General features: G+C 45.8%; 1 protein-coding gene across 2 annotated transcripts in view; it reads left to right on the plus strand.

Moving 5' to 3' along the window:
• Positions 1-22,750, plus strand: part of FADS6 (fatty acid desaturase 6) — a 229,953-nt gene that overhangs the window by 194,397 nt on the left and 12,806 nt on the right. For both annotated transcript variants that reach the window (XM_069654852.1, XM_069654853.1), the window contains exon 5: positions 10,409-10,588. In XM_069654852.1, the coding sequence (XP_069510953.1) occupies positions 10,409-10,588 (180 nt within the window). The remainder of the gene's footprint in view (positions 1-10,408; positions 10,589-22,750) is intronic.

A 22,750-nucleotide genomic window follows, 5' to 3' on the forward strand; every position in this document is an offset into this window, starting at 1 on the left:
GCCCTAAGAGCGAACATTCGTGCCCAGGGTGCTCCTGGAAACGTTCCAGGCTACACATAGCTTCAGCTAATTTATTTATTTATTTAAAATGTCTGAAGTGCAAACTAAGGCCCATAGGGTGTCTAGGCACTGCACAGGAGGGGGCAGACTCAGACGACTCGGGTGCCACATGCTCTAGTAGAGAGGGAGAAAGAAGTTGAACAAATGCATCTTCAGGGCTTTCCTGAAGGGAAAGTAGTCAACCAGAGTTCTTAGGCCTAGCAGAAGAGCATTCCACAGGCTAAGTGCCAGGACTGAAAAGGAACCACCCACAGATGCTTCTGGCGAAATTCGGGAAGAAGCTGATGAGTCTGACCGCAAGCTTCTCATTGGACAGTGTCTTTCCAGTTTATTTTTCAAAATGTGAGGCTCCACATTGTGCACGGCTCAATGGACAACCAACAACATCTTGAACTCAATACGAGCCGCCATCGGTAGCCAGTGCAAGCAATGTACAAAAGCTACAGAAGGAATCAGCCTGGGCACCCTCAGCGCCAGTGAAGCTGCAGCTCTCTGAAGGACCTGTATCCGCTGAATCTGGTACTTAGGTTGTCCCAGATAAATGCTGTTGCAATAATCCAGCGAACCAATTATGGTGGAACTCACCAATGTTGTCCGATTTTCAGGGGGAGCAAAGGGAACATTTTCCTTAAAGCCTTCAGTCTTCTTAACCCAGCGCTGCAGATGGCAGAAATTTGAGCCTCTCGTGAAGCATTTGGTAGGAGTTTAACTCCTAGGCTTTTCACTGAGGCACAAGGGGCTGGGCAAGGCCCAAGTGACTCCGGCCAGTATTGAGAATTCCAGAGGTGGTCCCTCTCCTGGGTCTAACCACCAGCACCTCCATTTTACTGCTGTTTAATTGCAGCCAATTGGCAGCCATCCAGCTTCCCACTTTCCCCAAACAGTTTTGCAGATTCTCGGGAGGCGCATCCTGGGAGGAGTCCAGCTGGAATACAAGCTGCGTATCATCTGCATAGGAGTAAAAAAGAACTTCACATTCTGTGATGAGGTCCGCCAAGAGGCAACATATAAGTTAAAAAGAAGCGGAGAAAGAGCGGACCCTTGCATGACTCCACGAAGTAACTCCACCTGCGAAGAATGGCAGGTCTGAAAGGAGACCATCTGAGAGCGGCCTGTCAAAAAAGTACTAATCCATGCCAGAATAGGACCAGTTATGCCGGCTTTCTCAAGTCTAATCAGTAAAATCTCATGGTCCACAGTATCAACAGCCGCTGAGAGATCAAGGAGGATAAGGACTCCAGTCTCTCCACAGTCCTGAAGCAACGCAAGGTCATCCAGTAAAGAAATCATCATGGATTCCATCCCCATTTTAGGATGAAATCCTGACTGGAACGGATGAAGACAGTCATTCTCCTCCAAAAAGGTGGAGAACTGGGGTGTGATCACTGCCTCCAACTACTTCATCATCACAGGTAGCTGGGAGATGGGTCTATAATTAGCCGGCAAACTAGGATCCAAATCAGTTTTCTTCAATTAGTGTTTGTAGTATTGCCGTGACACTCTTGCACATGCTCAGTGCTTCCGCTCTGTGCCCCTCTTTTCCCAGTTCTGCACCCCTGACAATCACTCTCAGCAAGTACTTAACTGAGGCCTGGGGGGGGCCAGACGGCACCCCCCCTCGCGATGTAGCACCAGCGTTGAGCAGACGAGTCGTATTCTCAGGAATGCCTGCCGAGGCACCGGAAAGGTGAAGAGCGGGCAACGTCTCCTCCTCACTCCTGCTGAGCTTCCTCTCACCCTACTTCACTGCCTCAGCCCGGATCTATGCATGCAATGTCCTGCTCTCCTCTGGCCTGTGCCTGCATGCTCAAAATCACCACCAAGCAGCACAGGCCGGGAAAGAGCTTAAATACCTGAGACCAGCGTGCACATACACGCACTCCCAAAAACCCCATGTAATCATGGGTACCGGCCAACAGGCCTGCCGAGCACTGACAAGCCCCTTTTTCCTCACAGTGAGGTTAAAGGTATTCATGTACTTGGTAGTCCAAGCTTGTCAATGAGCTCATATGCCCGAGGAATGGGGTGAGCATCTGTCTTCATGACAGAATTGACTCCTGTGTAGTCCACATAAAAGCGAACTTCATTCTTCCCAGCACTGTTTTTTTTAGAGACCAGTACCACTGGGCTAGGCCAGGGGCTGTAGGATGGCTCAATCACTCCTAGGGACAACATCTTTGAAACTTCCTCCTTGATGGTGTCCCTGACCCTATCGGACATCCGGTGAATCCTACTCTTCACCGGCTTGCTGTCTCCAGGGTCCACATCATGGGTGCACCAATCTGCGCGATCAGGAGTCCGCGAAAAAAGAATGGTAAACTGTCCAAGTAAATGGCGACAGTCTGTCAGTTTCTGTTCTGACAGGTCTGGTGCAAGGTTGACACCTTCAACTGACCCATCTGTGGCTTTAGTGTGCAAGAGGTCTCGGAGGGGATCAGTCTCCTCCTCAGTTTCTCCATCAGTGACTAATGCCATGACCAAGCCATCCCGGCTATAATGTGGTTTAGCCAGTTGACGTGAAAGACCCTACAGATCTGTTAAGGTCCTTTCACGTCAATTAGATAATTCATCTCACTTGCCTTTTCCAGCACACCGTAAGGCCCAGTCCATTTGTTCTGAAGGGCACTGGGTTTACAGGCTCCACAATCCACATCCACTGGACTGGAGAATAGACTGTCACTGCGCTCCTCTGGTCATGCCAGTGCTTCATCAGCTCCTGACTGGCCTTTAGGTTCTTGGTTGACTGTTCCATGTCCTTTGCCACTCTAGACCGAAGGGCGAGTGTATAGTCCACCACATCTCGTGTAGGGAATGAGGGTTTGCTTTCATATCCCTCTTTCACTAGACTGAGTGGACCTCATACTCCATTCTGTGGCACCTCCCTGTAGGTTAAAATAAGGCATGACAGGAAAATATCCCATTTTCTCCTCAGTTGCTCGTCCAAGACACCTATCATGCCTTTCAGGGTCTTGTTAAAAAGCTCAACAAGCCCATTGGTTTGTGAATGGAAGGATGTAGAAAACCGGTAGGTGACTCTGAACTCTTCCCACATAACCTTCATGTACGCTCATATGAATTTTGATCCCCTTTCAGAAACAACTTTCTTGGGAAATCCAACACGGGAGACTATCCCAATCAGAGCCTTCACAACCACCAGGGCTTTGATACTCCTCAGAGGTACAGCCTCAGGGTATCTTGTGGCGTGGTCTACCACCACCAAGATGTATCTGTTCCCTGAGCTGGTTTGAGGATCCAAAGAACCCAGAATATCCATGTCTCTTCTCTAGAATGGCCGCCCAACAATAGGTAGTGGAATTAAAGGGGTCTTTGTGGCATCCCTGACTTGCCAGAAGCTTTACAAGTCAGGCAGGACCAGACACATTCCTTAACCTTTACACTGAACTGCAGCCAGTAAAAGTGCACAGACAACTGGTCTGATGTCTTAGTCACTCCCAAGTGACCCGCTAAATGAATTTGGTGAGCCGAATTACAAAATGAACTTTCTGTGGCATTGGGGAATCACCAACCTTCTGGTGCCTTCTCACTCAGAATCTTTTGGCTCACTGTACAGGCGCCCCACTCTGAACAGTCCAAAAGCATTGCCCTTATCCTGCTCTCCCACCAGCTTACGCAGACCCACCAGAGTGGGACAGTCTTTGTGGGCTGTGAAGAAGTCAATCTGATCTGGTCCCCCAGCCGATGCAAACTCATCCAGCTTGGACAGGCCCTTCAGATCTGTGCCTACCTGGTCCTCCACCTCGGGTTCCTGTGCTGCGCCAGGCAACTCTGAAGTCACTGAGTTCCCTGCTATCACAGTAGGGTCCTCAGTGGCTTCTAGCCCCTCTCCCACAGGAGCAGGTGACTGTAGTCTGTGGAACTGGCCTAGGGGCTGCTGGCCACACCAGTCCTTACAACAAGCCCTCTGGAAGCACTCCAGGCCCTAAGGCTCTGAGCGTCTTCAATCTGGCGGTCTCTTTGGCACTCGATCAGGAAGCCACTGCAGCTATCTCGGGATCAGGAAGATCATTACCCAGCAAACATGGGACAGGGATGGAGTCTTTCACCGGTACACATTGCTGGGTCATTTCACCTCACCAGCTGAACTCTACTATCACCAAGGGAGACTTATTCTTTCCATCAAACCCACTTAGGCTACAATCAGGCCCATCAATATACTGGCCTGGCTGTACCTACTGCCGGGTGACAGCAGTGACGCTAGCCGCGGTGTCTTGGACCACAGGAGTTTTGTGTCCATGGATATATACATGCTCTAAATACAGTTGAGTATTATTGCCAACAGGTCTTTTATGGAGACCCGGTACCATTCCCACTCAGTACAACCAATCCACATTCGGCCATTCTCTGGCCTAGTGGGAAGGTCTCCTCGAAGAGGCCCACACAAATGTTAGCCTCTTCCACAAGTACAACATTCACTATGGTTTGCTTGGCTAAGCCCTTGCAAGCAGGATTCCCTTTCCTATGGCCCAGCTCCTTACACACGAAACAACCTTTCGGTGGTGAGAACGCAGGTGTCCCAGTATTAGGGGTACCTGTGATCTTCTTTTTGGTGTGCACGGCTGAACTAGAGTTCTGGGATTTCCGTTTGTTCTTTTGGGGAACTGACTTCAAATAGTATTGGGTTGGACCTTTGTCCTTCCCATCCTTGATTGTTTTTTGTCAGCTGATTTCTCTTCCGGTTTGGGTGTGCTTGTCTGAGCCTTTTTCTCAACTTGAGTACTCGCAAACCTGTCATCAACTTTGGAGAGCTCCCTAGGGTCTGTGATAGTCTTGTCTACAAGATGCTGGTGTAGGACAACCTCACAATGTTTCAAGGCATTCTCACATGCAATCAAATTGTACATCCCTTTAAATGTGAAAACTTTGTTCCCAGCCAACCACCCGCTCAGATATTTAGTGTGTGAATGCTTCAAATGTCTGCCCACTTTTCTTTCCAAGCTCGATGAAGCTCTAGAGATACTGTTCTGAGGTTTTACAGAACTTCCTGAGGAGGACAGCCTTTATGCTCTCATAAATGGGCCCTTCCTCAGGAGTTAACTGAAGTATTGCATCAGTCCCTGGTGTCGGTAAGCGACTCATCAGGGCTGCAACCCACAGTACCTCCTGTAGTTGGAAAGCCAGCTCAAGCGCTTCAAACCAGTCAAAAATGTCCCTCCCCCCTTCATAAGCCTGTACTAAGTCTTTGGGGATGTGCCGTCAGGGCTTATCCGGGGCACTCTGGTTTGAGCCACAGCTGCTGCTTTCGCTAGAGGCAGATCTGTTGGTCTCCTTCTGCTCTTGAAGTGCCAGTTTGCGCAGCTCTATGGTGACCTTGTCCCGCTGTTTCTGTTCCTCCAGTGCTAGTCTCCTCTCCTCGAACAGGAGCTTTCTAGTTGCTACCTCATTAACAGCTGGAACAATTACTGGGCCCCTTAGAGACTTTGCTGGGGCGTGGGACCTGTGGAATGCTGCACTAGCCCCTGTCTTCACTGACACTCTTGAGTGTTGAGAAACCACATTTGCTCCCCAATGAGATGATTGGTGAGAAACACTGCTCATGCTGTCGTCCTCATCATTTTCCCCCTCCGGAAGGTCTTGTCCATTCGGGTACATGGGGCCTAGCCTGTCCCCAGGGGTCTTCTCCCCAACCGCCCTTGCTTCTACCCAAGCTTGAAGGCTGGTCTGAAATTCAGGTTTATTCATCTTAGTGCCATGGGGAGGTCACCTCTCTTTACATATGACACACAGGACATCCTGGTCTTGCCTTTTGCAGTCTCCATGTCAAGATCCATGACTAGTAGTAATACCTAGCAGCGACTAAACGTTGCCAGCAACAGTACTTTTATTTTTGGGTGACTAAGCTGCGAGCAAGGTTCCAACTGATCTGACCTCTTTCCACCAATGTGACAAATCAACTTCCAGGGCATCAGTGGTCCAGGGATGAATATTGGTTATTAAACCATCAATCAGCCCCACACCTCTAGTACACTAGAAGGAATCCCAACAGATTGGAAAAACAAGTCAATTATAAACCTCCTTGTCCAATTTTGGTAAAGTGGACGGAACGGCAGGCTTATCTCCTGAAGGTCGTGGATCGTTGGTTAGTTGCAACAAAGCAAAAATACAATTATTACCCACTGATAAAAAGGGAATGTCCATTCAAGGTTGTATAAAAATATCTACTTTATTATTATTACAACAGACAGTGTTAGCACACTACAAAATACAACCCACCCTGTAAAGGAACACAGAGAACGCACAGTTTCACGAAGGAAGGGATGCACTCTGGATACTGTGGCCTATATTCTGTGCTTGCATCTAATTTTGTGGTCATTTTGTGGGGGTAGTATTTCTTGTGGTAATTTGAAGGGGTGTTTCATTTTACATTGTGAGACTAACTTCAGAATATTGGCTAACAAATGTTTTTTACCAGAGTACTTCCTCTAACAAAATACTGGACTTGGTACACTCCGGAGGGTAACTAATACTATCACACCTCACAGCATTTTATTTACAATGCTGCAGTATGCTCTTGTGGCTGACTTGCAAAATCATAAACAACAAATTGAAACATCACGCATTCATTCCCTCTCTAACTAGATAGTTCACAGCAGTTATCCTACTAGGAAACTTTGATTATCGTACACTTGTCTGTGTGTACAGAACAAATAAAATGACCAACTGCCACAAAAATGTAACAGGATACTAAGTGATTTTAAGATATTTTGTTTTATCTTAATAGATGAAATTGCCAATTACACATGGCAACAATTATACATGGGACAGATTTTTCAGCACAAGTGTATTACAATGAGCAACAGCACATTTCTAAATAGAATGAGCTGTGACCCGTCTTACCGATCTGACCTTGGAAGCAAAGAACTTGGCAATAGTTATACTTTAAGAAGAAAGAAAAAAAGAAAAGACATTCATGTAAATTCTAAATTGCATGCACTTTTAACATTGCCAGGACATATAAGGACATGACCTATTTCTCTAACTGATCAACAGAAACTCCAATCCCCTCAGTTTTGACCTATATTTTCCCAGAATTTGGTGATCATTTTGTCTCAGCTGGACATGGGAAATCCCCCTGAGTCTGCTTGCCCACAGATAAGGACTGCCATGCCACCAGGAAGCCTGCCAGCACTGGACTCTGTCCTGAAATACACTGTGCACAGTGCGCCAGGATGTCTGCCTGCAAGCTTGTCTCAGTTCAGCATTCGAGGATGTCTGACCCAGCTACACCCAATCAAGTCCTTTTATGACCCCTTCCTGCCACTCAAAGAAAATACCTCCCATCTAGATCCACCCACACCATCCGATCTGCTCTGTGTTCTTCCCCATTGAAAATAACTGCATTGCTGAACAACAAATGTTAGATCTTTCCTTGCGCTTCCTTCGTTTCCTGACTCTACAATAGTTCTTTTCAGCAGAGCAGAATTTCATATTTCCATCTCCTGGCATGAATCGAGCTAGCACATTCATTTTTCCATTGAAACAGAGCCTCATGCATTTCAAATTTAGATTCAAGTTATTTGCATGTAGACTAATTTGCACTATTTCTTAAGGACATAGGATATGTTACTGGGTTTGGATTAATTATGTTAATGTATGTTAATCAGTAGTTTAATGCAATTCAGCCAGTTGAAATATCCTGAAATAGAACATTTTTAATCACGTGCTTTGCATTTCTGAACTCTATGCAATTACCATCATGTGCACGCCGGTTGAATTGGCAACATATGCCTTGCATATGTCTTCGTTTTTGTCTTTCTGTATTTCTGTATAAAGCCTACACTAAAACTCTCCCTAAAACCCACACTAAAACTATATGTGCAATAAAGTTAATAAGCCCCTATAATTCAAAGCCCTTTTAATGCATCAACTCCTACAATACTGACAGGAGGGTAGTCGGTAAAGCAATCAGTCTTAACTGTTCAAGGTTATTTGGTTCCAGCACCAAGGGAGAAAGGGGTTGTAAATGTTACTTGGGGCCTTTCGGAGAAGCACCAGGGGGACAGAACCACGATGTACTAGGTGCTTGAGATGATCTTGATCTTGATGCTCGACAGTGTCAAGTCTGTTCCAGGGCACTTTGCAGTTCCTGCAACAGAGTTCAAGCCAGGAAACAGCTGCAGTTATCAGGCGGCAGGCTGTTCAGCAAGCAAGTCTGGACAGATGGCTGCAGGCTGGCCTACACGGCAACTCAGGGTCAAGAATCACTGTCTCTGTGCTGGTTGGAAGATTTGCAATGCTGGTGGAGGCGTCTCAGACTGTTTTAGTGATTGCAGCATGACAACAGTCAGTGGAGCAGCCGGTCGCAGTTCGAGAGCCTCGACTGCCTCAAAAATGTCCTTAAAAGATGGATGCTGGTTGATGCTTGTTGTGGCACCCTCCAAGCTTCTTCGCAGGGCTTTTGTCATCCTTTCAGGCAGACGGCCCAAAGCTGAGAAGAGTGTTTACAGGCAACAGCCTTGTCCTTTGTTCAAAGACTCTCTGGCACTTCCAACATAGGAAGCTTGCAGGCAGAACATAGCAGGGCACACTGTGTGCTGGCATGGTATCAGTTCTGGAGCTGCTGGATGAGTCCTCTGAGGTAAGGGAGGGATCTTGCTTCCTTCTTGGAAATTCTGGCCTTCCTTCGCTGGCGAAAGATATAAGGCAGACTGTACTTTCAGCCAGGGTCCAAATGAGTCCTCCTTCTTACTCCTTTCAAAGTGGTCAGATGGTCTGCTAAGGGAAGAGCTCAGCCCTCTTTTAAAGCCAAATGGGCCTCAGTGTTTGGCACAGACTAAGCCTACCTTAGTGAACCAATCCTGGGACCCTACCAAGAATCTTCTGTTATTGGTGAGGTCAGGACCAGAGTGCTTTGCAACAGGAAACATCTTCCTGTCTGTTGTAGATCAGTGTGTCTCTCTGGTTAACTGAGCCCTCTGTGTCTCTTGATCAAAGTGCAGGTCTTCCTTGAAGTTTGTGGTGAGAACAGACTTCATAGCTCTCAACCATTTGTGTCGCAAAGGCGGGTGTAATCACCCGATTTTGTTTTTGGCGGGTGAGATGCCCATTGGAATGAATGGGCTTGCAGGAGGCTTGGCGCGTGAGTCAGCCCTTTACAAGGCGGATGACACCCGCCAAAAGCATGTGAGTTGAGAGCTATGCAGACTTTTGTCTCCCTCTAATCACGTACTTTGCCCCTCTAAAAGGGGTCCGCTATCCAGGGGATTCCTACTGTAAATAGTGGACCCCAAAATGCTATTTATTGTCCTACATACAGAGGGTTGGGAACTCCCAAAAATGATGTAAGTGCCAGGTGGGAGTAAAAGAGTACCATATCATCAACATAATAGAAAACATGTTTTGGTGTGCTCCAATCTTCAGGGTGTGTGCATTCGACTCCCTTTGCTGCTGGGAGGAAAACCATGTACTTTTAAAATAAAATCGGTGGAAGAAAATCGGCCTGTTTTCGCCCCCGTTATGTGTAGGTCTTTCTGTAATCTAATATTTTTCTGAACCATATGGCTCTCTAAATCTGTTCTGTCAATGTTAGAAAAAACATTTGAGATAAGCTTGCAAAATCAAGGAAAGCACAACAGGTCTGGAATGAACTGTCGCATTTTCCACCAAGACTGTAAAAGAGCACATGCAATTACCCTCTGTGGACAACCTCTTCCTAAAAACTGTTTGCAGGCACTGGGGTGCAGTCTAATGCACCAGGCTGGAAGGGAAGCCAAAAAGAATGTTTTAGTCTGCTGTTATGAAATATATAAAAAAGATACAAACGTATCAGAATTAAAGTGGCTGCAGGATGCTATCTCTCAAATATTGGGTGCTCTCCTACTAACCGCAGTGCTTGCAGGAGCAACTCTTGCTCATACAGCTACAGTGGAAGCAGTGCTACTTTCTGTATCTATTTCCTGTTCCTGCTTCCTGCTGACCCCTGGTTTTAGGCTACAGCTTCCGCGGATCTGGCGGGAAAGGGAAAACATGCAACCAAGGCTTGTTGAAATCTTCATAAAACAATAAGGTCAAGACCAGGTCACACACGTAAGTCAGGTCAAAACAATCCTGTACTGTATTCTCGAGGCAGGCATGGGTCACAACTCTTCACAGGTAGGATCCGAAGTGTGAGACGGTGGGTTAAGGGAAGTTTGGGGGCTCGAGCGGGCACATCAATAGGGGGCAAATTCCTGAATGGGCAAACTCTGGTATTTGGATGAGAAGAGCTGTGATTGCAACATGCTTGTTCTTCAGCTTTAGCCTCTCCATCTAGCGTGTGATCCAGGTCATTGGAAACGTAACATGTCGGCAGGGCCCTTCTTTCTTAAATAAGGACTTGTTTGTTTTACAGCACATCGGACTGGCAATGTTTCCCCCGGACCACAGACCCAGACGCATTCATCAGATGAGCCATGGAGTCTTGAACCTGCCTCGCAACCTCATGCTCGACTGGACCTTTGGGCATTCACTCATCAGCTGCCATGTGGAGCACCACCTGTTCCCCCATCTCTCAGACAACATGTGCCTGAAGGTGAACCTTCTGCTGATTGTTCATGAAACTGTACCTACATAATAATATCAGGTTTTTGTAAAGTGCTTCATTCTGGATTATATCTGCTCTAAACACTGCTATTATTATCCAATTTAATATACACAGTGTATACAACTTGGAAGAATGTTGGTCCTACCTGTATTGAAACGTGTGAAGTTTAAGCTGCCCTGTGTCAGAGACGCACACTTAACCCATGAACCATCCATCCAGTGATCTACAGGTGAATGTGAGCTCAACCACACGTGCCAGGAGATCAGCGTGTGCTGCTTATGGGAGAGCGTGGGTGGAATGGCAAATGCTGCTTATAGGAGAGCGTGGGTGGAATGGCAAATGCTGCTTATAGGAGAGCGTGGGTGGAATGGCAAATGCTGCTTATAGGAGAGCGTGGGTGGAATGGCAAATGCTGCTTATAGGAGAGCGTGGGTGGAATGGCAAATGCTGCTTATGGGAGAGCGTGGGTGGAATGGCAAATGCGTGATCCGCAATGTGATCAATTGCTCAGCACATGCCAGAAGGTGGTTGTGGACTCTGTGAAGTTGAGTGTGTGCTCTAGAAAGAGGAGCATGTCAACTAGGGTGAGTGGGCACTCAAATTCAGGTGTGCAAAGGTAGGCACGTGCGCAACAACCTGTGTCTGAAGGGGAGTGTGCACTCCAGGATGGTAAGTGGCTTACGGTGGGCTTGTAATTCACAACCCATGCATGAAGGTGTGCACTCAGCATTCGGCTTCGATGGCAAGTCTCGTAATACTGAACCTCTGCATGGCCAGACTGCCATCATTGTTCTTGCATTTTAGAAGTTAATCAGGGCAGCACCTCCTCATTCTGTCTTCCTCATCCCACTCCTAAATGTAGTGACGTACTGATGATCTGGCAAACATCCCACACATGTCGCTCTTAGTGAGGGAAAGCTGTGGGGGGAGATGCCCAGATGGTAGCCAGGCAAATCCCACGCATGAATATCCCTTTCGTCTCACAGCATGGGGCTGCCACCCTTCCAGTCGATCTTCCCTGGACAATTTCTGGGAATAAGCATCTAACTCAATTCATGAGCCAAGAAGATGGGTCGATGTTGAGAGCAGTGGTAGAAGGCTTGTTGTTTTTAAAGGGGCAGTGCGTGAGATGTAGAACTGCACTGCGCCCCACCTAACCCTGCCACGTTGAGGGTTCATACTACTGACCTCTGAGAGAAAAGAGTGAGAAGGAAGATCTCCTGAGCCAAATGAAGATGTTACTTTTGGGTGAAAAGAAGAGGGTGTTCTGCAGCAAAGACCTTGAGAGGCAAATCGAAGTTATGGTTTTGTTCATAGCAATCCTTCGAACTGCAGCAATCTTCTCGCCGACGTGAAAGCCTCCAAGGAATGGAGCTTAAACAACAGCAACCTTCATAATAATGTTTTGTATGGGAATAAAAGGGAGCCTCCTATAAAGCAGCTGGCACCAGTGGGACGTCTCTGGGAGGGAGACATGACTGGAGGTGGCGGTAATTCAAACAGACGCTTCAAAAGTCAGAAAGCTAAAGCTCCCCCTGCGGAACGTATTCCCAGATTTCCCTGAAAGCCTGCACTGTAGTTATTTGAGGCCACAGTGAAGCTGTGGGTAGGCCCATGTCACACCCCACCCTCAAACAAATCCTGAATTCTGAGGGGTTCACAACTCAGGGAAGGAATAAACTGAACCTGTGTTAAGATTTTAGTGTCAAACTGTGGGAATATTATTGGATGGCTAAGACCACCCCAGATGGCATCAGCACTCTCTGTTTATTTTCCATGCCGACATCCTCATCCGTTGGAGTGACACCTTGCACATGGATGTCCATGACAAGGGGTTTGGGTTGTGGGAGGACCCCGACTCCTTGGACACATAGCTGTAAGGGAACCGAGATCCAGGTTTTCCTCCTTCACTAGGGAATGCATTAGATCACCCAGGCCTCCCCCTGAGGCGGGAGTAATGGACAATGGGGGGAGACAGAGAAGCTTCTTTGGAGAAGGTGACGATAGAGCATCCAACCTTCATGCCTCTGGGTACCTGTGATGCGAGCAGTGCCTCGGCAGCTGTGTGCTGGATGTCACACTACTGTTTTCCACAAGCCCACAGATTAAGGTGCGCTGCTTGAGTATAGCAGCTATCACCCACAGCATCTGGGCCATAGTTTACCATTTGGACAATTTTTGCGCTACAGGCGTAATTGCTCCAAAGTAGATGAATTTGACTTCCACGACTCGAAATTGACTGCACAATTACAGAAACGAGGCTTCCCTAAGAAACTACTTGGGCGTGCATGTAAAAGAGCAAGGAACATTCCGCGGTCAGTTACACTTGAGAAACATCCTGGAGGTAGATCAGAAGAAGAGAATCATGGCAGGGTTCAGCTATTCACCTATTCTCAATAAGCTGAAAAAAAGAAATGAAAAGACTGATGCCTATTCTCAATGTGGGTACGGTTAAACTGGAGGTACCCAGAGTCGCAATGAAACGACAGAAAAATGTGCGTGCTACCCTGGTGCATTCCCATTTAGGTAAAGAATACGCTGCTGTCACCCAAACCATGCTTTGGGTACTTCCACAGGTGAAGGGACGTGTCCTGTTTGGTCTGCGTTCAGATATCAAGCAGTACCTGTATTGACATAGGATGGCATACAGCTTGGGTGAAAACATATTTTACGAATTGCAATACGCCCAATGTAATTCACCTGATAACCTGCGCTTGCGGTCTACACTATGCAGGTATGGCCAATAGACCCGTATAGAAACGGATTGTAGAACACAAATCTTGCATTCGGACGAGGAAGGGACACGACCCAATGGTCTCTCATTTCTTACAGGGAGACCATAGTGAGCGAGATCTCAAATGGACAGTACTTGAAAAACGTGATAGTTCCACCACAGGGAGGGGACGTTCACAACATATTGTTCCAAAGAGGACAGCGTAGGAATGACTGACTTGCCACTCATCTGAAGGGTCTCAATGACGGGACCCCGTGGCAACAACGTTCAGTGACTTAATCCCTATTGATAGAGACAGCTTAAATATCTATCTTAATGCATGCCTGTGCCCATACTCGTCCAACCAGATCCTCTTTGAAGAAAAGAGATTAAATACAATCCCCACAACTATTGAAGTAGTGGTTGGTCAAGGTTGATGTTGTTTAAAATAGAGATAAGTGCCCGTATCCAACAAGATAACTTCTGATGAGCCGGAGCTATGAATAAGGGTGATCTATATGCCCTCCCCCCTCACTATCAAACACAAATGCTGTTTTATGAAGACCATTACATGGGCATGGTAGCAGGATCTGCAATAGTTCTGTTGCCAATGATTTGGTTACCTATGGCCAGTCGCATTGCAGATATGTCTACATTTATTCGCGTTAGAGATTCAACAATCAAACACAAATTCCCTTTTGATGAATACTTGCTGTCTGGTGACAGTACAATTTAGAAAGCCAACGGCATCCTTTCAGGAACACAGCATTAAAGGATGGCCTAAGCACTAGTCTAAGATGGCGCCTGCAGCAGGTAGTGCTGCCAGCTGCCCATATGGCAACAAAGTGGCTAAGGACGTCATCACAAACAATCATCTTTTTGGATAAACAGGAAATGACCGATCGATTACGTTTGATTTTAGCGGCGGGCCTGCCTTTGGTAGCACAGACAGGAGGAATTCCGATTTAAGACTGGGTAAACACTGTGATAGCTCGTCAACACAAGATAGAAGTATCTATCAGTGCGTTGCGACTTACTGTTTTCAGATGGGAACGGAATTATGCTCTGCACGCAGGCATATCCATGGCGCCATCGTGGTTTGTTAATCTTTCACTATTTACATTTGCATAGTTTATGCTCAAGGCATGGAATTAGCTCATGTAAACTCTGTCATTAATTCGTTTGTATGTTTGCCATTTCCCCGCAGCCAGGGGTCAAAGTGTAGGAAAAGAAGTAGTGTAACTATGTTCCCTACTGGCCTGCACCACTCCTCACAAACCCATTGCCACACACCCTCCCACGCACAATACAAACCCCAAAACACACGCACCTGCTGTTTAGGGGAACGTTCTGTGCAGTGCACTGGAAGTGCAAGTTTCGTCTTCTTCCAACACTTTTTATTTTAAAACATTCCGGACAATTTCTTTTTAAAATAAATGTATACGAACAGTAAAACTAAATTAAAAGAAGTAGGGGACCACCGCTCCCGCCCACTTCGACCACTTCCCACAGCCTATCCTTCAGTGAGTATACAGTGATTGGGAGCTTGAGGGGTAATTGTTCCTCCTCCTTTCTTGAGCGGGGTCATGAAAGTTTATGACTAAATCTAGAACCACTATTAAGTAACCCATTGGAGATCTAGTAACTCTAGCCCTCTATGTGCGTTTTTGTAATCTCCCTTCAGAGTTGCAAGTTAAAAAGCAGATAAGCTCAACCTTAGAATAATGAACCACATGCAAGTATAACAAAATAAATGAGGGATTCATGCACTAGAATAATGGCAGTGCGCCTTACGCTTATGAATTAAGGCAATATGTAAGCACTTTTTTGAAATCGCATACTGTTCCCCAACAGTGGAGCACAGGACGTGAGGAAGGCGACTTAACTATGATATAGCGCTGAAACCGGTCGACCCATTTTCCGAACCATCTCAAGAGAGACGGATATGATTTTTTTAATTTGTCCATTCAATTTTTATTATTTTTCACAATCCTTATTATATTAACAAAGTAATGAACAAACAATAATGTTTCTATTCGGATTGCTTTTTGACCAAGCTCACGGCACTGGAGTAGTGGGGAATAATACAATTGGGTCCTCCACTGTCCCAATGCAGTAGGGAATTTTAATATGCAAAAAAGGAGGGGTGCCTGTATTAATGTCCCTAGTCCTACAGGTAATTAAATAAGGAAAAAAAAAGAAGAAAAAAAAAAGAGGATGGACTAGTGGACGAAAAAAGAGAATGATGGGATACACAAAAGGTTTTCTTTTCCTTGGTTTTGATTTCCAAGCTTGTTATTTTATTCAAAAACAGATCTAAAACAATTATTAAACACAATTTTTATAAAACATTGTGGCTCATTCATTTTCACACATTCACAAAAACACTTTCTTCAAACAAACTCTCACAATAATTTCTCTAAAAAAAAATGGTCTATATAAGGAAAAACAGTCATAAATCTGTTGTTTCTTGGCACATTTGTAAATCATATAGAGAACTCCCTATTAGTTTAGGATAAAAAAAGTCTGTGTTGTATCTTTCTCACAGATTCTCACATCGACACGTGTTTCAGTTGCTCTCCACGAGCATCATAAATAGTGCTCTCTATGTATGGCAACCTTCTTCAGGACAAACAACCATTTTTCTTATACCTATACTGGCTTGAGCCACACCATCTGCGGACAATAAAATACACAAAAAAGGCCAATCAGTTTTCTGTGTTCCCAACATTCCTCGTTTCAAATAATTTAATGACATATTAATATGTTGGATGGTTTGCTCTCAGAAAGTGAGCACCATCTCACTCACCTCCTGTCCAAAAGGCAAAGGAGGTGGAAGATGTGATCTTTTCAACTTCAGCACATCTCGCAATCGAAATGTTGAGGAGTTATATCCTCTGTTACCTGTTAAATGCAAAGGAAGTGATGATTATAACCTCCTTTTGTAATTGTACCTGATCACAAAATTTTCAAGTCACTACAATAGTGGGTAACCATCAAACAAAGGCTGCCAAATTGAAATTAATTATTCAGATTTGTCACTTACTCGGAACTGAGTGTCCGCGTCTCGCACTATATTTCTGGTTATTTTCAGTATGCAGGTTAGTAGGGCATGGAGTAGTCTGTAGATAATGAATGTACACTTGTTTGCTATGCTTTTGGTGGAGGTTGGAATAGGCTCTCTCTCTCCCATCAATCTGTAACACATGTGCAGATTATGGGGAGTCCATGTGCATGAATATAACATGTCACAACTATGAACAATTACCCTCAGTTTCCAATTTATCTGTGAGACTGTGCTCCTGATTGTGTCGGCAATTAACATTCTCTTACAAATCATAAGATGACTTTGGAAACTGGGGCAGACACCTCTCAGTAACCGTTATAACTGTGCCAAGTCCCGGCTAAGTATGTCATTCGGTAGCCTTACAAAAAAACTCCGGGCAACCTCATTACCACATTGCACGGATGTAAACCCGCAGTGATGTCACTATTCTCAGTGTCCACAGGCATTCTATCTCATGCACTTTCTGTGTTCATTCATTGCGCCCATCTGTCGAGTTCTTATCTACGATTGATGCTATAAAGGTTATCTCCGATGTGCTCACCTCCGGGTTCCCGTCCACGCTGCCTCTAGCTCTGCTATGTGCGGCAGCTCCAGAACATGCTACGTTCCGGATATGCTGTGATTAGTCCGCGACTCCTCAAAATCATGGAAACAAAAAGAGGACTATTCTAGTAACGCTACTCCGATCCGAAAGTACACTCCTCTACTCCTCGAATTCATGGAAGTAGAAAGAGGACTCTTCTGGTAACGCTGCTTCGATCCAAAAACACACGGCCGTGGGAAGTATAGTTCACAGTCTTATCTCACGGGATATTAACATATTATTATTGGCGCCTCAGAGAAAGATCAAATTTGCTGTTAGTACATTCTGCATATCAAGTATTATTGATCTCCATTTCTTGTGATATTCTTATATGGCAGAGAGATCTTTGGCAAGATTTACCTTTTATGGCACTAATCTATATTTAATCAAACCTGTATGCATGGTGGTATTATATTGCACACATGATTATAGCAGGGTATATCTTCCTAAGTAATGATCTTGTTACATCTAGGGCATATGTTGTCACTGGTCCACATATTAATTATATATCTAGAGTGTGGAATAAATATATCTGCTGTGAGCATTGTCTCCCACAGGGTATTATTCTGTCGTGGTGTTTCACATATTAAAAATTAAATGATTCCACTCTACGGATAGGTTTAACCCTCTTTTTACCGTATCAAGAGTATGTATCCAGCATTGTTCTTTTAGATGTAATATAGTAGCCATATTGTCACCTCTATTGGAGGGTTTTAATGCCTGTAATACAAACCAAGTCAGGTCTGTGTCTTTGTGTCCATGTTTTTTAAAGTGTTCAACAAGGGGCTTATCTGCCACCCTGTTCCGTATACACAACCTATGTTCCGAGATCCGTTGTGTTACCTCCCTGATTGTCTTACCCACATATAGTAGGTCGCATGGACATCTAATGATGTAAATGACATTCTAAGTTTTGCAGTTGGTATGCGTTCTAAGTTGCCATTTCACTTGTCTGTACTGGAACTCTGTTCTCGTTTCCGCCATAGGACATGCGACGCATCCGCCACATCTTTGATGACCAATAACAGGGGGCAAGCCCCATTGGTTCAGTATTGTCTGTGTGTATTTTGGCTCAAGATATGTATGTACTAATTTTTGGCCAAGATTTTGATTTCTTTTGAAAGCAAACATAGGTCTCTTGAATAGAGTCCCTTGTTGTTTCACTAGGTACCAATTATGGTTCACTATCTTTTTAATCTCGTTACTCATGGGATTGAAAGTCGTGACACAGACTAATCGTTCCTCTTTTGGCTTAGGCCGATGAGTCAAGCACACATCTCGCCTAGTGTTTTTTGCCATTTTCAAGTTATTTTTGACCAATTGCTTAGGATAGCCTCTCTCAAGCAGTCTATCCTGCAGTTGTTTAGAGCAGTGGTCTTCAAACTTTTTTGGCCAGGGCCCCCCTGAGCAAAATTTGGGCAGGTCGGGACCCCCCAGAAATGCCAAATGGACAGTATATATTGCGCGCCGTCACCTGCTCCCATCAAAGTCGCTGGGCTCCCTCATCCCACTCCTACCCAGTCGCTGGTCTCTCCCCACCCCATCACACACCCAGGGCTCTCCCCACTCTGCTCCCATCACTATCCCATGGTTCCCGCCCATTGTGCTCCCACCATAGTCCCTCGGTTCCCCCATCCCGTTCCCAACACAGTCTGAGGGCCAGTGGCGGCTGGTGAATCTTTTTTAAGTGGAGGGGCATTAAGGGGAGGTTCGGGGGGGTTTCCCCCTGTGAATTTTTTTTTAAATAATAGGTTAAAATGTTGCATTGTAGAGCATAATTTTAACAAAAAATTGGTAAATAGCCAAACAGTTTGCAATTGTTGCTGGGAGTCCAGGGGGCAGGCATTGATATTTTATTTCTATCGCGCTCGTACACAAGTGTTTCAGAGCGTGACAAGGCAAGGGAGGGGAACAGAGGAGAATAAAACAGCGATCTTACTAGGCCCAGTGACATTGAGAACGCGCAAGTGTGAGGGGAAAAGTGCATGGAAGGGGGGAGAAGTGGAAAGTGCGAAGCAGAGGAGAAACAGATAAATAACAATAAATAAATAATAAAGGCAACAAACAGTGGTAGTGCAGCCAGCAATTTGCAAGTGCTACGTTTAAGGCAGCAGACAGGGTAGGTCTGATAAGTGCAGGAAGAAAGATGGTTCTCCTCAAGTTTTAGAGTGGCAGGGCGCTGTTCCAGAGGGAGGCCCCAGCCGAAGACGGAGATCTACCCCCAGCTCGTTTCTTTGATAAACGACTGACCCTGAGGGAGTTGGAGGTAGAGGAGTGAAGAGCTCGAGAGGGGAGGTATTTGCGGAGGAATAGCTGAAGGTATTTTGGACCGAGGCCCCAGAAAGCCTTGTGGACAAGGCAGAGGGTTTTGAATGATAGATGTCCGGTAAAAAGATACCATCCCTGTCCCCTGGGCCCCACTGGTCCTAACACAATGAACATGATTATGTGTATATGCAAGGCGCTGCACATTCATACAGCAATCACTCTATCATTCACATGAGCATCCATCACCATACACTCACTCATAACGCATCCATACACATGTTTAAATAAAAACAATGAACATAAACGTACCTTCTGCATTGGCCTGTGTGTGGGTGCTGCTCCAGCTGCTCTGTCCGTATGTGCGAGGAGGCGCAGGAGCTCCCCCTCGGACATACAGACATGCAGTGCCCCAGCCAGCATTTCCAATGAGCTATGCAATGCTGGCGAAGCAAAACGCCCCAGCACTTGCATGGCTCAGTGAGCATGTGCGGCTGGGGAACTAAACTGAACTGTCAAAGGGAAACAGTGTTTCCCTTTGACAGTTCAGCCAGCCCAGGAGCACTCCATTAGCTGGATAAAGCAGCTGAGGGAGTGCTCACTGTTTCACTGGGCTGGCTCCTTAGCTCCTCCATAATGGGTGAGGGGCCACTATGCAGTTAGTAATGTTGACCATTGTTGCTGAATATATCACAATTTACTTACATTTTAACACAAAGCACCCCTTTGGGTACTATTGAAACAGTGGGCTTCATAACTACTCTGGCGGTAGCTGTGCCGGTAAAACCGGCACGGCTGCCACTGGAGTTGCATCCGGGTCTGGCACCCGCGAATGGGCAATTACTAGGTCATGCCGAGTTAGGCGGACATGATAATTGCCCTTTCGAAGGTGCCGGTAGATCCCCATTCCCATTTGAGCCCCATATGGCTCAAATGGGAAGGGGGAGCTCGGATGCACCGGCACCGTTAATAACGGTGCCGGTGCATCCGACGAGCTGAGGTCAGACCTGGCGGGGGCTGTCAAACACCCACGAGCACAACTCTTACTATGGCGGAACGGTAGCAACGGTGCCGGTAGCTTACCAGCACCGTTGTTACTGGTCCGCCATAGTAGTAATGAGGCCCAGTCTGTGACTAAAGGAATGAATATCCATTTACAACTGTGGGCCACTTTTTCATTGTTGCCTGAGACAGTTTCATGCTTCAGCCCGCCCATGTGGGCCACCCCTGCCCATTTCTTCCAATCCAAAAAAAAAAAAAAAAAACTAAAAAAACTAAAAAAAAATAAAAAATCTTTTTTCATGCTGAGCTCTCAGGGCCCCCCTGGGATGCACCCGCGGACCCCTAGGGGGTCGCGACCCACAGTTTGAATACCACTGGTTTAGAGTGTTCCATAAAGTCTTAATTGTTGCTGCAATTGCGGCGTATCCGCAACAATTGCCCATAGGGCAGATTATACCTGAGGCTCTAAGGATGGAAACCGGAATAGTGCAACAGAGTATTCCGGTCTGTAGGTTTTCTGTACAATGTTGTCTCTAACTTCATACCTACCTTTCTAATTCCTAAGTCTAGGAAACTCACCTCCGATGGACTCCATTCCATTGTAAACTTAATATGCAGATCGTGTCTGTTTAGCCACGGGTGGCTTTTGTGTATCCCATCATTCTCTTTTTTCGTCCACTGGTCCATCGTCTTCTTTTTTTTTTTCTCCGGGCATTTTAATATGACGCATTCTGTGTTTGGTACTAACAGAGATTTCTCTGGGTACTTTACTGTTCAGCACTAAGATAAGGGACATCTTCTCTTTCTGTTCACTTTTAGATAGGCCACGCATCACCATTAACTAGGGAAACACATTCACCCTTGGGTAAGTTTAGTTTTTCGTAAGGGATAGGTTTGAAAGGGAGATTATATTGAATTGTGATTCTTTGATGCTCTTTGTGGAGTGATGGATCTCAGAGCCATCAAGTCTATCAATGGTTCTCCTATCCTTTTTGAAATCCTAGAGAACATGTGGGTGGTGTGTGACTGCATCTGGGAGGATGTTTGTGAGAGATTTCATTTGCCTTATATGTTACCCCATGATTTTTGCGCTTTGTGTAATTGTATGCATTCTGGTGGGATTCTACTATACATTGTAGACCTAAACAAACTGGCCTTGTGTTGCAAAGTGTCCTTTCCCACAGATGGCCAGGATCAGCAGGTACAAAAGGAATGCTTCTTTATTTGTTACAGGTCAGGATATATCAGCCCCAAAGCTCACAGGACACAAGACTCAGGTATGGTGAGGGAACCTCCGCTGACACACCCTCTCCCACAACCAGCCTCTCTCCAACTGTCACACATACAACACTCAGCAGTCAGCACTCGCTCCACATTCCACTCTCTGAACCTCATGATACAACCATACGTAGAAGACAAAGCCGGAGGAAAGCACATTTCAACACCCCGCATATTTGCCTTTTTGTAAAATGACAGCATAGTGAGTACCTGTGGACCCAACCATAGGTGACTGGATAGGCTTACAGGCCACTGCAGTGAATGGGCTGGAGTGTTAGAACAGTCATGGAAACGAAAGACCTATTTCCCTTCTTACCCAGCATTGCTCCTGTAGTGTGTGTCCGTTCCAAGAGTTCATTAACAGCCTCATAGGCCAGGACCCACTTTTATAATTGGGGGCAAAAAACGGACAAATGTTTATTTTTCTTCCTGCTGGCAGTAGCTATGAATTCCCTTTCAATGTGGAATATGGAATTCAGGATACTTGGAACCACACCTGAATCGAATTACCCTCAATTTAATTCTAAAGTGTAGTTTGAAAATTAATCATTCAAAAAACTATATTCTTATATTTTGTAATTAGAATTGATTTGGAAAGTGTGTAGGCTCATATAGCTTTTGATGGGCAGGCTTGACACAGCATATCACTGAAAGCATGGGAATTATGGCAAGGGGTTCTCAGCCTTGTCTTCAGTCTTTGACAAGGTCATGCCAGGCCCAGGATAATACGAGTTCCCTCCATGTGAGACGGCGTGGCACACCAGGCAGAGACGGGGAATGCCTTCAGCCTCTGAACACACACATCCTTATTGAATGAAGGGTGTGACACATATCGCAGAGAGGAAATGAGGCCAACTTGTGGGTGGATCCATTGGCTAGGGATGGGCAAGAATGTGACGACTGTAACTGCCCCAAGTGTTTAGTACAAGTAAGCAGGGTTACAACCACTCCCTGTAAAATGATTGAACTCAAGGCTGCAAGCATGACTTTGTTTTACCAAATGAATTCGCGTTGAGGGTTGGCCTGCAGTTAGTAGCAGAAACCCATCAAGACTGCTGGCTCTCGACAGGAATGTGTCTCTGTTTGCACAAGACCTGTTACCAAGAGATACAGGGGAATATGACTGCCCAACGTATCCCTCACTATGGGATAGACATGGATCCTGCTTTCCTTGTTGTGACAACCGAGGGCGCCAACTGAAGGAGGATAGAGGGTCAGTACACAGTGCCTAACATACTAGAG

The sequence above is a fragment of the Ambystoma mexicanum genome, chromosome 3q (assembly GCF_040938575.1).
Source record: "Ambystoma mexicanum isolate Mex_15411 chromosome 3q, UKY_AmexF1_1, whole genome shotgun sequence".
NCBI lineage: Eukaryota > Metazoa > Chordata > Amphibia > Caudata > Ambystomatidae > Ambystoma > Ambystoma mexicanum.